Genomic DNA, 14745 nt, shown 5'->3' with positions numbered 1-14745 from the left:
GTAATTTTTGGCTTCAATGAACTTGATAAGAATTCGAGTCAAGTTTAGTGGTAGACCTCAAGCCGTCATATGTTTTTCCTCTATTTTTTTGTGTGCCTGAACTTAATTAAGGCCAGATTGAACAACCTAAGCCAACCCAATAAAACCTCTGTAAAACGAGCTAAGCTTGTGCATGTATACATATTTGGTGCAAAATACGGCTTCTTGTAACTGTAAAACAATGTGTAGCTCTGCACAAGATTCTTAATATGTCTTGTTTATAATTCTCTCAAGGCAATTGACTATGTAATAATACAAAATTTGGAGATAATGATTCCTTTTTGATGACTTCCCAGCTACAAGATAGAATAAATCGGTTAACTGGTCATATCTCATCTTAGGCTTCACAGGTTTTTCTTACGTGCAGGTGATTATGATCTCTCACTTATCTTTAGCTGTCTTTTCTTTTGTATTCCTTTCCCCTTTTGCAATGGGTTGGGGATATAGCAAAAAGTACGGTAGGCAAAAAGAATATGATTTGTGCTAATTAAATTCTGGTTACTTTTCCTACTAGGCTTGATAGGCAATGGTGGTGTTGGTAGATTGATCACCAATCCATCCATCAATGACATTATGGCGCAACAAAATTGTGGCCACTGGGACCAGGAAAATTGGTGAAAAATGGTGCTTTCTATTTCTGGACAGTGGCGGTTTTATAGTGTGTTAAGGGGGTTCAATGGACCACCCTTAGAAACTAATATATCTTATAGAGACCATTAAAGATTCTATATGAACCTACTTGAATTTAAGCTTGGAACTCCTTTAAACTTTTAACAAATAATACGAACTCATTTAAGTTTTAAATTTACGATCTAATGGTTTAATTGCAGAGAACAATTGTTATAAAATTATAGTATACTCTGTAAAATGGGAAATAGAGAATCCCCTTTTGAGTTAAGTGACTTGCAGGTCGTCCTTTATTGGAGAAGAAGAACCACTATACAATTACATGTAGGTTAGGGTTGTTCAATCTCCCCAACCCGAACCCAACCAAAAACAAAGCAGGTTAGGGTTGTGAAATCTCGACCCGTTAACCCGTCAACCAGTTAACCCACTAACCTGATTTTTTCCGGGTTGGGTTCGGGTTGACCCATTGGATTAACAGGTCGACCCACCAACCTGATAAGAATTTAAATTTATATAATTTTTTTAATAGGTCGACCCACCAACCCATTTGACTCGTCAACCCATGACCCATTTGACCTGAAATTTACCCACGAACCCATGACCTAATTGACCTGAAATCAACCCGTTAACCCGCCAACCCAATTTTTTTCAGGTTGGTGGGTTGGGTTCGGGTTGACAGGTCATGGGTCAGGGTTGAAATTTCTGACTTGAAATTTTTAGTGGGTTGGGTTAGGGTCAGAGATTTTCAACCCGCCAATCCGAACCCGAACGTGAACCCATTGACAACCCTTTTACATGTGACCCTCATTATTGTTATAAGTTCAGTTTCTACCCTTTGACTTTAAAAAGTTATTAATTGAAGAACAAAAATCATATATTAACCTATAATCTAAATAACTACTCACATATAATTCCGAACGGTGATTATGTGATATTAGTAATTTATAAACAACTTCAATGAAATACAACAATAACATGACCCAATCCCTAAGCAGGGTAAAGAGTTTAGAAACAACTTTAATGAAATCTCATCAAATAATAATAGTTGAAACATTTTTTTACTCTTTAACTGGATAATCGAGTATATATATAATATAGGACCTGACCCGATCAGATTTTTTTTTTGTTGTGTCTACCAAGTTACATGGTTCTAAGGACCCTCATGAACTTAAAACCTAGATCCGCCACTGTTTCTGGAGGCACAATTAGGTGGTCCAAGTAGGATTGTTGATTACTTTGTTTACCCAACGCTAAAAGCAAAGAATTTTTGAGGACAACAATATGGCCTACTAATAGGGTCTTAATAATATAATTTTTAATCTTTACTAACCACTTCTCCCCTACCCAGTTTAACTTAAAATTAGCCTTGATGATTTAGTCATGTGATTCCCACAGCCACTGGTCTAGAGTCTAGACTAGCTCTGCAGCAACAGTATCGATAGTATTTCGTCTAAAAACTACCAACTTGCTGCTCAATTGCTTGTGATCAGTTAGTCGCAGGGTTGTTTTATGCAATCTTGGTGTGTACAAGTATATAAATTTTTTATGAATGTTGACTTGGTTGCAACTTAGCAGCAGCAGCAGCTCGTGGATGATGTGATAGTGGTGGGTTGTTTAAGCAGTTGATGCTTATTCCTGCAGGCAGTTGTTCCTTACCATCTATCTACAATGGTGTAGTGGAAGTGACGTAGAGTAGTTTTAGTAGTAGTATGGGTGGTGGGACTTCAAATTGTTGTAATTGCTTTTGGTAGTCATTTCCCAACACCTAAACAAAAGAAAGACAAAAAAAGACAACGGTGGAGGGAGGGGACATGGAAGGGCCTAGGGGAGGTCATGGATGTAATGTCATTTTTGCATGAAATACGAGTAGTTTTTAAGGCCATCTCCAATGGAGATTGCATGACAAGGTGCTCAAGCATAAGCAAACCGAAAATCAATTTGTTACCATTAAAGCATCGATTTGTTCATCAATTTGTTAAACCAAAATGCACATGGACATACCGAAAGCAATCAAAAGAAGTGGGCCACAATAATTTTTTCCTCAAGAATTTGTTACTGTTTCATGTACTTCTTTTTAGTTTTCTTAATTTTTTATTATTAAATTAATGATGGCGTGGAAAGGGCAAATTAAATTTTAGTGTGTTAAGTTGGAGGCAAAATGAATTCTATTTATTAGTTGATGTGTTAGAATACAACTGAGGTGGCTTGTATGCTCAGGTAAACTGGATATACCATTAGAGATGACCTAACATGTATTTTGTTTGAAACTATGTTTGTGTTTATGAGCATTTTGCCATTGGGATAATCGACAAATGCAAAGCAAAATGGAAAAACTAAAGATAAAAGTAAAACGAAATTGATTGGAAAATATGAAGTCGTTAGGCGATCGATTTATTTTGTACAAAATATCTGAACTAGACGTGTGCGACTTAATATTTGCTACTAACACTAATCGAAAAAGGTAAAGTGGGAAACATACTACCAAGGTTAGAAACTTAGGGGTTGTTTGGTTCACATAAAGTTTTTAAAGGAATTGGAATTTGTTAAAGGAATTGGAATTTAAAAGTTATAAAATTTGACATGTGTTTGGTTGACCGAATTCAACGGAATTTTACGAAAGAACCTGAATTTAGATAACATCATATGACAAAATTACCCCTTATTATGTTTTTTACAATACCTTTTTCACTTTAATAACATATCATACATTTTATATTTTATATATACAAGTAAAACATAATATAATAATACTATAAATAGATAAACACTTTTTAAATCACATAAAATTGCAATTAAAAAAACATGTCAGGAAACTTCTTCAAGCAATTAAATATTACAGTAATTGATATTGTATTTACAAATTACTCATGAATAGAAAATTGGATCTGAAAAACCCACATATAATAAATATTAAAGTATATATACTTTTTCAAATTAAGAAAAGTTAAATCTGATAGTGATTTAACATCGAGCCACATTCCTACACCTAAAATACTAATCTTGTATGTATAGATATGATTTTCTAATTGTAAAAAATTAAATCCAATGATTTCTTCTACACAAACCTTCTTAGCAAAGAGAAAATGAAAAGATCGATCTGAAATATGATTTCTGCTTTTCTTATTGTTGTTAAAGAGAAGACTGTTGTAGAGGAAGGAGCTGCTATAGAGAAAGAAGTTTTGGATCGATGATGATTGATGAAGATGGAAATGTGTGGGCAGACTTTTATAAAGAAGTTGAAGAAGGGTTTTTTGGTAAAAATGTATGAATTCCTAATGAATTCAAAACTTTCCATGGCAAATGTGAAGGAATTCTAAATTTCTATGTTTAAAGGAATTTGTTGGAATGTTATAAATTTCAATTCCATCAATTATCCAACCAAACATGGAAAGGAATGAAATTTGAATTCCAATTTCATTACATTCTTATCAATTCTATGAACCCTTAGAATAAATGGTTCATGATAAGACTAATTCAAAAATTATCAAAAAAGAAGATTAAAAGTCCTCAAAAAAATTCATGTTCAAAAGAAAAGGAGTTTTAGATAGTTTTCCACAAGTTCAAACGCTGACAAAGAAGTATAGAGAAGTATATATCGCACACTCTAGATATCAAAATAATACATGAGACGATAGTTGTTAAACTCGTAGGAGTTGAGTCAAAACAAAATAAAAACGAGATGACTCGATGGATGACTTGTTTTTGCTTCATACTCGTAACATGACCCATCATTCGTTGAGTCTGTACGAGTCATGTTCAGAGTTACGAGTCGAGTCACGAGTCAAGATTTTATTTTACTTTTATCAAAAAACTCTTATTGTTTTTAAATTGAACTCTTTTATATACTATTAAATTTGATATTATTTTAATAGAATTTTTTATTTTTAGCTTAATAATGTATCACTAAATTATTATTTTTACGATAAATATTCATATAATTAAAAAATTATCTTTTATTATACTAAAACACAGTTGTTTTAATAATTTATTGACCAATCACAACTCTCAATTTTTTAAAGTTGACTTTTGTTTTCAATTTTGACTTTAATTTACACTTTTTTGTTTTTCATCACAAATTTACACTTTTTATCCAACAATATTAAAATAATAAATAAATATTAATAGCTAATATATATCCGATAGAATAATAGCTTATATTTATCCACTAGAATTATCATGACGCATATAAGAAAAACAATTTATATAAAAATATAATTTATTATAGGAAAAAAAATAAAACATATAAAAATATAATTATAAAATTGTCATATTTCAATTGAAATATATAAAATATATATCTTTCATCTAAAGATAAAATATTATTTTTAATGGTGTAAAATAAGAATGTAAAATTTTTAATGCTCGAAATAGTATATTAACTTTTAAACTATAATAAATTAACATTAAATATTAATAACTCCGCAAGTTCCGGAACCAAAATATAGTATATTATCAAACATCTTAGACTTTTATTTATTTGAATTATGTTTCAAGTCAGGAGTCTAAAATAAAAATTCGAATTGAGTCGAAAATAACGAGTGATAACTATCCATGAGACTTCATTCCCAATCATTTTACATTTTATAGTACACCCGAAGTCAGATAAAATTACCTGACCCGTTTTTATTCACACCCGTCCAGGTCCGATCGGGTTATTTCGTGTGTGTTCATCCTTGTCGTTATTGCACCAACCAGCGCATGCTGGATTATACTACTCAAAAACGGCCTGCAAATTTTGTATCTTTTTCCTCCAACCCACCGAATCTCTCCCTCAAAAATGTCTTCTTTAATTTGTATCTATATACACACATTTCGTCCAAACTTGTTATTCTTCATTGGCTTCCGCCATGACTGCTTACGTCACTTGCTTAGTTGTAACCGTCATCCTTTTGTTTCCGGTGAGTCAATCATCAACCGTCGGAGTTGAATACGTGTCTTCTCTTATTAAAGTCCAGGATCGTGAAAAAGCTCCGGCGTCCGTACAGTTGTCAGCTGCTAGGGCTGTGCTTCATCGGTTTATTCCTTCTCATTCATCCAGTTTTGATTTTCAAATCATCACTAAAGTAACTTTCTATCTAATTATATTTACTTGTTTATTTTCGAATGGGTTATTTATGATTGAGTTTGTGGTCTGCAAGTTGAAATTTTTCATAAATAGCCTTGTTGCCAGACTTACGCTCTGCTGCTTTCTCTTATTTATAGGAACAATGTGGTGGAGTGTCATGCTTTATGATAAGTAATCACCCTTCTTCAAATATTCCGGGTGCCCCTGAAATTCTGTATGATACTTCTTTCATCATGTGTACACCTACTTCTTAGTATATGGAGTTCTGATTATTAGAACAACTTCTAGTTTTCATTAATTATCAGATGACTACTTAGGTTTATGTCTTTGTATGATAGCAAACTTTCGTAAAGAACTAATTTGATTTGGTTGAAGTAGCGATGGCTCACATGAAATCTAGATTTTAAAACTGCAACCATTTATTATATGTTTAGGTACTATGTTTATTAGAAATATGGCTTTATGATTGTATCTTTACCAACTTTAAGTTCTTTGTATCCGAGTTGCTTATTATCCATGTCTGCTCTTTTCTGTGCAAATGTTAACAGTATTAGCGGTGTCACTGGAGTGGAACTATTATCTGGTCTTCACTGGTATTTAAAAAACTTGTGTGCAGCACATATATCATGGGATAAAACTGGCGGTTCACAACTATCGTCGGTGCCTAAGGCTGGGTCTCTTCCTCGTATGAAAGATGACAGTCTTCTGATACAAAGACCTGTTCCTTGGAATTACTACCAAAATGCTGTCACATCTAGTTGTATGCTCGTATTAATTTTTCAACAATTTGTGAAATTTCGTGTAAGTTTGCTGTATTTTTGTTACTAACTTTTGATATGGTCATGCGTTTGATAGATACATTTGCATGGTGGGACTGGCAAAGATGGGAAAAAGAGATTGATTGGATGGCTATTCAAGGCATCAATATGCCTTTGGCATTTACTGGCCAAGAAGCTATCTGGCAAAAAGTATTTGAGGTATATAATTACTTACTCTTTCTCATTCATACTTCAAATGTATACCATAGTTTCTCTTCTAGACTTCCCAGTGTTTGACTTATGTTCCTTGCCAACAAGAAGCTAACGTGTCTACTACAAGTTTTGGACTTGGACTATGATTATATATTTTTCTTTAATCTCAGTAACAAGTCAACAAATTTTTTTATTGGTATTCTTCTCTTGATAAATGGGTGTTGATTTGTGGCAGAAATTTAACATTAGTAATGCAGACTTGAATGATTTTTTTGGAGGTCCAGCATTTCTTTCATGGTCTCGCATGGCTAACTTGCATGGGTGAGCTTTGCGTTCTTATTGTACTTTAGTGATTATCAGTTATCACTTTTGAGTTCTTATTTGAGCAGTCCTTGTCTGAAAAGCGACCTCATAAAGGAAGATTTAGAAAGTTTTGTTGTATCCTAAAGCAATAGTTACATTCTGCTTAATATATATTCGAAGTCAAATTAGCTCCTAATAATATTACAGATGTAGTATACTGAACATAGCAAGCCGCATGTATGTACCCAATCTATGTAATATTGCTTGTATAGATCCACTAAACTGAGTAACATTACTAGATGGGCTGCATTTAGTATATGTTCCTGTGCCTTATTTCAAAGATATATTTGTAGGCGGTTTTCTTTAATTTCGTATGTAAGGCCTATATACTTATTGCAGTTGGGGTGGACCACTCCCACAAAGCTGGCTTGATCAACAACTCGCAATGCAGAAGAAAATCCTTTCTAGAATGTATGAGCTCGGAATGACTCCAGGTAGAATAGATTGTGGGGATTAAGCATCTGATAACATGAAGTGTATGGATTACATAGAAAGGACTGTAAAAGTTGTTTGTAATACTTCTCCTCTCTTATTATTGTGTTGCAGTCCTACCAGCCTTCTCAGGAAATGTGCCTGCTGCTTTGAAAAATGTATATCCTTCGGCCAAGATAACACGTTTAGGAAATTGGTGAGTGTTCTTTTAACCCTTACCTTAGCATTTGGTACTGGTTACGTGTAATAACATATATAACCTTTGTATATGAACCTAGCTCTATTTAAAGATGGTAGCTGCAGAAATTCCTCAAAGAAAAACGCTGTAAACTTGAACCTCTGTGAACATTGTTTTTGTATTCAAATTTTAAAAAGACCATTGTAGTTGCAGTCTTGCAAATTGGGGCAAATTTGTTTTTTGTAGGATTTTTGCAGCTATTATTGTTTTCTTGAAAGCTAAAGACAGATACAGTTATTGGAATTTGGAAATGTTAATCGAATAAGTATATACATTTTTTCTGAAAGTTTTTCCAATCACTATCATCACCTTGGTGATCGACTGATGGGTAACTTGAAGTTCTAAATAGAGGATGAGAGCAAGCATCATTAATCAGATAGTTCTTGAGATTTTAATTGAAGAGGCTCCACGTACTATTATTTTCATCTAAATGCCAGAAGATTAGTGGGAGGTGACCTCTAGTTATTATAATTTACATATGACAATCCTTTGAAACTTTATGGAACAATAACCAAGAAGACTTATGAATTGGCATATGCCATCTTTAGCATTTACCAGCTTACCTACCTTTCCTCTCTGACTGAGGGTTGGTGTGCTTCTGAATATATATGTTCTGAGATGAGATGATACAGTGATAAACTTTGAGAATGGCTGCCTATTTATGTGAAAGTTTTACTTTAACCCGGTGAAGTCATTCTACTGTAAATTACTGCAAACAAATCTACCACAAGTAAGTTATTATTATGTTACTTCTTCCAGGTTTACAGTTGACAGCAACCCTAGATGGTGTTGTACTTATCTTCTTGATGCAACTGATCCTTTGTTTGTTGAGATTGGGAAAGCTTTTATCCAGCAACAAGTCAAAGGTGTGTCTCTCATAATCTTTGTATTATAGTATCATCTTATTCTTACTACTGAAGTTACCTTTTGCTTTCAGAGTATGGACGGAGTAGCCACATATACAACTGGTAATGTATCTCCTCTAATTGGGGTTTATATGTACTGCTAAGACATACTCCAAGGATGTATTCAACTTCCCTCTTTTACCCATTTACCATGATGTTCTCTCATATGTAACTTGTTTGAGGAAACATCAAATGTCATAAAGCTTCTACCTTTTTCCGCTTTCTTCTCATCTCTCCCTCTCATCTTTGCAATATGTAATTGATTTGCGTTATGACTCTGTTCCAGTGATACTTTTGATGAGAATACACCACCTACAGATGATCCAAAGTACATATCTTCTCTGGCTGCTGCCATTTTTGAGGGAATGCAAAGTGGTGATGATGATGCTGTTTGGTTAATGCAGGTAAATAACCATAAAATGTATTCATAAGGTTAATTATTAATTTCTCGTGCTCCCTAAATTTCGCAACTAAATGAAATTTGTTTAGCAAAAACTAATCTCTCTCATCCAGATGCATCTTTTAATGCCACTCACATATCCCAATTACTTTTTTATGTACTCGTATTGTGTTTGCAGGGATGGCTGTTTGCATATGATCCATACTGGAGGCCTCCACAAATGCAGGTCCCATCCCTTTCCACCCTATGATCCGAATATACCTTGATATTTTGATCTTTATTTTTTTATTTTGGCCACTTACGAGCTCTGGTAATCCCACCCGCTTTGCAAGCAGACTGATCCCAGAAAAAGTCGCTTTGTGATCCTTGAGTCATAGTGGGTGAACCTCCCTGGCCAGTGGCCACCAGGGGGTTTATGCCAATTGCCAGGATAGAACTTGTGATCTCTACATTGAGAGGCACAAGTCCTTGCCGATGGACCACCGCCCTAGTGGTTTAATAATTTGATCCTGCATGATCAATTTTTTTTAATCATCAATTAACAATAAAGAAATTTCTTGCATGATCTATATGTATCATCAGTTAACAATATAGAAATTTCTTAATGATTATGGCATGTGTATCTGGAGCTAATCACCATTTTAGAATACTTAAATTTACTTTCAAATTGGAAAAGATCTTTTTCTGCTACTCTAGAATTTGGAAATATTTGAGGTACGTGCATCGATTTGATCAGATAAACGTGTGGATCTTTGCATTCTGTTATAGATTAATTCAAACTCATTCATCCTTCAAGAGGTACTAGTGTCATTTTAGTTCATATCATGGAAGCTGGTAGATATCTTTTAGTCAATGTAACTTATGGTAATGTTATTATATGCCATAATTTTCCTTTTCTGTGCGCATTTGTATTTTCTGATGTCAAAGGATTTGTATTCTTCTTTCAGGCACTCCTACATGCAGTTCCTATTGGGAAAATGATTGTTCTTGATCTTTTTGCTGAAGTTAAACCTATTTGGATCACTTCCGATCAGTTCTATGGTGTTCCATATATCTGGAAAGTTGCATCTTTCTTATGTTGACCCTCGCATTTCTAAAGTATATATGTACATCGTTTGCATATTGAATTATTGATAGTCAACTGAATAGTAGAAAACACAGAATTACCCAACTGTCTCCATAACAAACAACACATCATAGGTTTTTGCAATTGTTTATAGAGTAAAGGGAAAGAGGAAAAATAAAGGGTAAAAGAGTATTGAATATAAGCTATGTAGCAAGGACACTTCATATGGCTGCCATGTCATAGAACTCTAGGCTTTAGGCCTGTCTAATATCAAGTGTTTGAAGGATAATGGATATCGGTCATTTGCTCATCTACCATTTCAAGAGTTTCTTAGTACACCCAACATTCGTGAAACTAAGGTCCATCTTTAACTGTTACAACTCAAAGGTTCGGGTATATATAATCTACTCACAAATCCACATAAGCAGTACACATAGAGAATACGAAATCGAGGTTAATATAAAATCTCAATTACTAGTCCAAAGATTTATCTGTAGTTCCATTCATATATTTTAGAATTCTAAGGTGTTGAGTTCTTAGGTTACTCTTTGAATACTTGTGAGCTCAGTTTGTACAAGGAAATTATATAAACTTAATAACTGTCTGGTTCCAGTGTACAAGGTTTTTTTACTTTCCTCATGGTCCTTCCTCCTATAACTACTCTCTGATGCCTCGCAGGTGCATGCTACATAATTTTGCAGGAAATGTTGAGATGTATGGCGTTTTAGATTCTGTTGGGTCTGGACCTGTTGAAGCCCGTATTAGCAAAAACTCAACAATGGTAAGACAAATATTTAGACTTTTAGCTGTTGCTCCGATCTCACTATGAGCTCTAAGATTGGTACACAAATGTCCTTGTATCCTCTATCGAAGAAACTACAGTTATATCTAAGATTTGATGTTACATTTCAGTATTGTCCATAAAATAAAATGTTTAAGTTTATAGCTATTTATAATTCTTTCTTTTATGCATTTGATGATGTTTTCTCTTAGGTTGGAGTTGGAATGTCAATGGAAGGTATCGAGCAGAATCCCGTGGTTTACGATCTGATGTCTGAAATGGCATTTCAGCACAACAAAATTGATGTCAAGGTAGCATAAACTTCTTTTGATGCATGTAACAAGATTGCAAACGTGTCAATTTGAAGGAAACTAGAAATTTTATGATCTGAAAACATCTCACATCGCTACCTTTAATCAAATAAATATATCTCATCCAGACATGGGTTGATTCATATCCCACCAGACGATATGGAAGATTTGTTCCATCACTGCAAGAGGCCTGGAATATATTATATCACACAGTTTATAATTGCACCGATGGTGCCTACGTAAGTAATTGTTTATTTTCTTAGTAATTTATTAAAAATAGCAAGAGGCTTCATATTATATCTTGATTTTTGTTACCAATGTTGTTGATGAACTCTTTGCAGGATAAAAATAGGGATGTAATAGTTGCATTTCCAGATATTGATCCATCCTTTCTTTCTAAGCCACAAATGCATGGAAGAAGATACCTTAAGTCTAAAAATTCTTTGTTAAAGAGATTTTCCCTAAAAGACGACGATGAAGCTTTTGACAAACCCCATTTGTGGTACTCAACTCCAGAAGTTATACGTGCACTAGAGCTTTTCATTGAAGGTGGCAATGAAGTATCTGGAAGCAAAACTTATAGGTGAACTGTTCGTGCTTCTTAATTTTTCAGTTCATTATCTTTCTTCAAGAGTTCTGTGTTAATTTACTCCCAAGTGATGGCGAGAAAAATTAAAATATTTGACTAGACACGATTATCTAAAAGCACAATGACACAATGTCTATCTCTCAATGCTTTAAATGCTTTCCAAAACGGACCATAGGAATTAATTTGTGAAATCAATAGTATTACAAAGTTGACCATCTAGGCTTTGTGTTAGTGGATGGGAGGGATTTTCTTAGGATAACCCAGAGGTTGAGTTCAAATCTCACACAATTATCATCAAGTGCAGTGAGGGTCGCAAATGTCACCACTTAAATTTTTCCAAGTGTTGTAGAAAATAGCTTAAAAGCTTTAAAGGGCATAGTCCAATACGGTGGCTTTAACTAAAAAACATGGTTCTAATGGACTGGTATACCTTAGTGGCAAAAATTGATCAAAATTCAACTCGCTCGAGTCTCAAGTTAGCCAACAAATTGCGAGTCAAGGTCATTCACAAGTCAGGCACCAATCTCGACTCATACAACTGTGATCCCAATTCCTAAGTGTGCTTGATTTCTATTAATAATACAGTTTTTGCAATCATACCCGAAGCTTTAGTTATGTTGGAAATAGAACTACAACAAAAAAGGGGTAAATATATGTTGTGAGTCAGTCTAACCAGATTAAGCCCATTTTAAACTGTTACCCCTACCCCACCGAACAACCCAAGATAGAAAATTGTTGCAATCCTCTATTGACATAGCGAGTACTAGTGAGCATTCTTTTTCATGTAATTATTTGCATCTTTCTTATTGCCAGGTATGATCTTGTTGACTTGACGAGACAAGCATTAGCAAAGTATGCTAATGATCTGTTTCTAGATATTATCTCAGCCTATGATTCACATGATGGTTATGGTGTCACTCACCTTAGCAAGAAGTTTCTTGACCTTGTAAATGATATGGACACACTTTTGGCTTGCCATGAAGGGTTCCTACTAGGACCATGGTTAGAGAGTTCAAAGCAACTTGCTGTCGACAAGGAACAGGAGATACAGGTAACCTGGATCTTTAAGTCGCCTTTTTCTAGATTTTACATATAAATAGATTCCCGGGGTTCTTTAAAACCTTTTATTGACAATTAACAGTATGAATGGAATGCAAGAACTCAAATCACAATGTGGTTTGATAACACAGAGGTGGAGGCTAGCCTGCTTCGGGATTATGGTATGTGCACACAAGTGTTGCTTTGGATTTCTTTTGTGAATACTAGTGGTACGGAAATTTAAAAGTGATACCCAGATAAATCATAAACCAACAGAAAGCTTGCCGCCTTTCCGTTACAAAATAAATGGCGATACATCTCTTTTAAATTTCTTATTTTCCGGTCATCAACACTCCATATAGTTTCTGATATTGTTTTAAGCCTAGAAGGGGACTTCAAAAAAATTAGTCGAATACATCCTCTTACACTATGTGCTGGGTATTACAGTTTTTATGAGAAAAGCAGTGTACCATTCGACTAGATATTCAATGTTTTAATCATGTCATGTCATCATGTTAAAATTGATAACAAACCTATGCAAGTATATGCAACAACGATACACAATCTCACGAAGGGCGGGTATGGGGGAGGTGAGATGTAGATAGCCATACATCTACCCGAGGATAGAGAGATGAGGCAGATATCTATGTCTTGCAGATCTGATTGGTTCATTGCACGTTTGCACAACTCTATTTGACATAATTTAATTATCATATAGACAAGTTTTGTAACTACTTAATCTACAACAACCTGTATAATCAATGCTCTGGCAAAAAACTTGTAAACCACGATTACATTCCTACACTCTATAAACAGTTACACTCGGTCCTTGCATTCAATGACCTTTGTAGTGCACCTCTATTGCAGCTTTGAGTTTGATGTATTATGCAATCCGCTGCCAGTTTATAACACCAATATGCTCGTTACTCTTTATACAGGAAACAAGTACTGGAGTGGACTTCTGCGAGACTATTATGGCCCTCGAGCAGCCATCTATTTCAAATATCTGATGGTGAGTTTGGCAAAGGGAGAAAGCTTTAATGTAACAGGTTGGAGAAGAGAATGGATCAAGCTTACAAACGACTGGCAGAATGCAAGGTATGCATACCCTATTAAAAGCGAAGGTGATGCCCTCAGTACATCGCAGTGGCTTTTCAACAAGTACTTGCGTGGTTCTGCTATAATTGATCATTAGCTTAACACAGTCAAATGTAAAAATGGAAGTGCTTGTGGTACAATAAGATTGCTCCTGGAGAGCCATTGTAGCGAGGTGTGAACTTTTATGAGCTTATCAAATGAAACTTAAAGTCTTTTTCCAAGAGATTTCACAAACATGAGCAATGTGCCAATGTTGCTAACATGGATTTTTCGCTTTGATTTAGAAGCATGAGTTTAAAACAAAGTTGCCACAATCCACAATTTCGTCTGATCATTAGACATAAGACAGGCTTATTTTGGGTTGTAATCACAATAGTAATGTAATTTTAGCCAGTGTACACCCTTTTTACACATGCGGGCATCGTGTGGTCACTCACTTTGGTACGTGGTTAGCCATCACTGCGTGAAATGGTACCATCACCAATGTGATGTTGGTGTAGTAGAGGGCACAATGGTGTTGTCTGTGTCAGGTATATGTGTGATGTGTGAACACATTGTGTTTTTTAATATGGTCCTGACAAATAAAAAAAATTGAGACAATTTATTAGTTGATAAATAAAAAAAATCAAACTGTTGTGTTTGCTTTAAAATGTGGATTTATCGTAAACTTTTGTGTAAAAGGAAAGCTCAAATTACACACGAATTTTCTGTTGACATATCAATTAAAGAGTAGATAGAGATTCCACACCCAACTGTAGCATTCAGTAATTGACATGAGAAGGTCCAACTACTTTGACAAGTTCAAACCAAGATATGACTGAC

General features: G+C 34.6%; 1 protein-coding gene across 1 annotated transcript; it reads left to right on the top strand.

The window, feature by feature from the left end:
* The first annotated feature begins 5342 nt into the window (after positions 1-5342).
* Positions 5343-14144, top strand: LOC122588831 (alpha-N-acetylglucosaminidase-like). Its single transcript, XM_043761042.1, has 19 exons — positions 5343-5729; positions 5869-5945; positions 6280-6491; positions 6587-6708; positions 6938-7023; positions 7405-7499; positions 7612-7693; positions 8495-8601; positions 8673-8703; positions 8927-9044; positions 9219-9266; positions 9988-10097; positions 10785-10887; positions 11100-11198; positions 11327-11437; positions 11540-11781; positions 12601-12838; positions 12929-13007; positions 13764-14144. Exons 1-19 carry the CDS (start codon positions 5514-5516, stop codon positions 14018-14020), a joined length of 2433 nt encoding a protein of 810 aa, XP_043616977.1. The 5' UTR covers positions 5343-5513; the 3' UTR covers positions 14021-14144.
* The last annotated feature ends 601 nt before the right edge of the window (positions 14145-14745 follow it).

This window comes from Erigeron canadensis, chromosome 2 (assembly GCF_010389155.1).
Source record: "Erigeron canadensis isolate Cc75 chromosome 2, C_canadensis_v1, whole genome shotgun sequence".
NCBI classification, from domain to species: domain Eukaryota; kingdom Viridiplantae; phylum Streptophyta; class Magnoliopsida; order Asterales; family Asteraceae; genus Erigeron; species Erigeron canadensis.
This window is presented reverse-complemented; position numbering and strand designations above follow the sequence as displayed.

Coding starts and splice junctions, on each gene's coding strand:
- LOC122588831 (XM_043761042.1), top strand. CDS start 5,514: ATGACTGCTTACGTCACTTGCTTAGTTGTAACCGTCATCCTTTTGTTT. Junction 10,888..11,099: donor TTAGCAAAAACTCAACAATG/GTAAGACAAATA, acceptor GTTTTCTCTTAG/GTTGGAGTTGGAATGTCAAT. Junction 11,199..11,326: donor ACAACAAAATTGATGTCAAG/GTAGCATAAACT, acceptor TATCTCATCCAG/ACATGGGTTGATTCATATCC.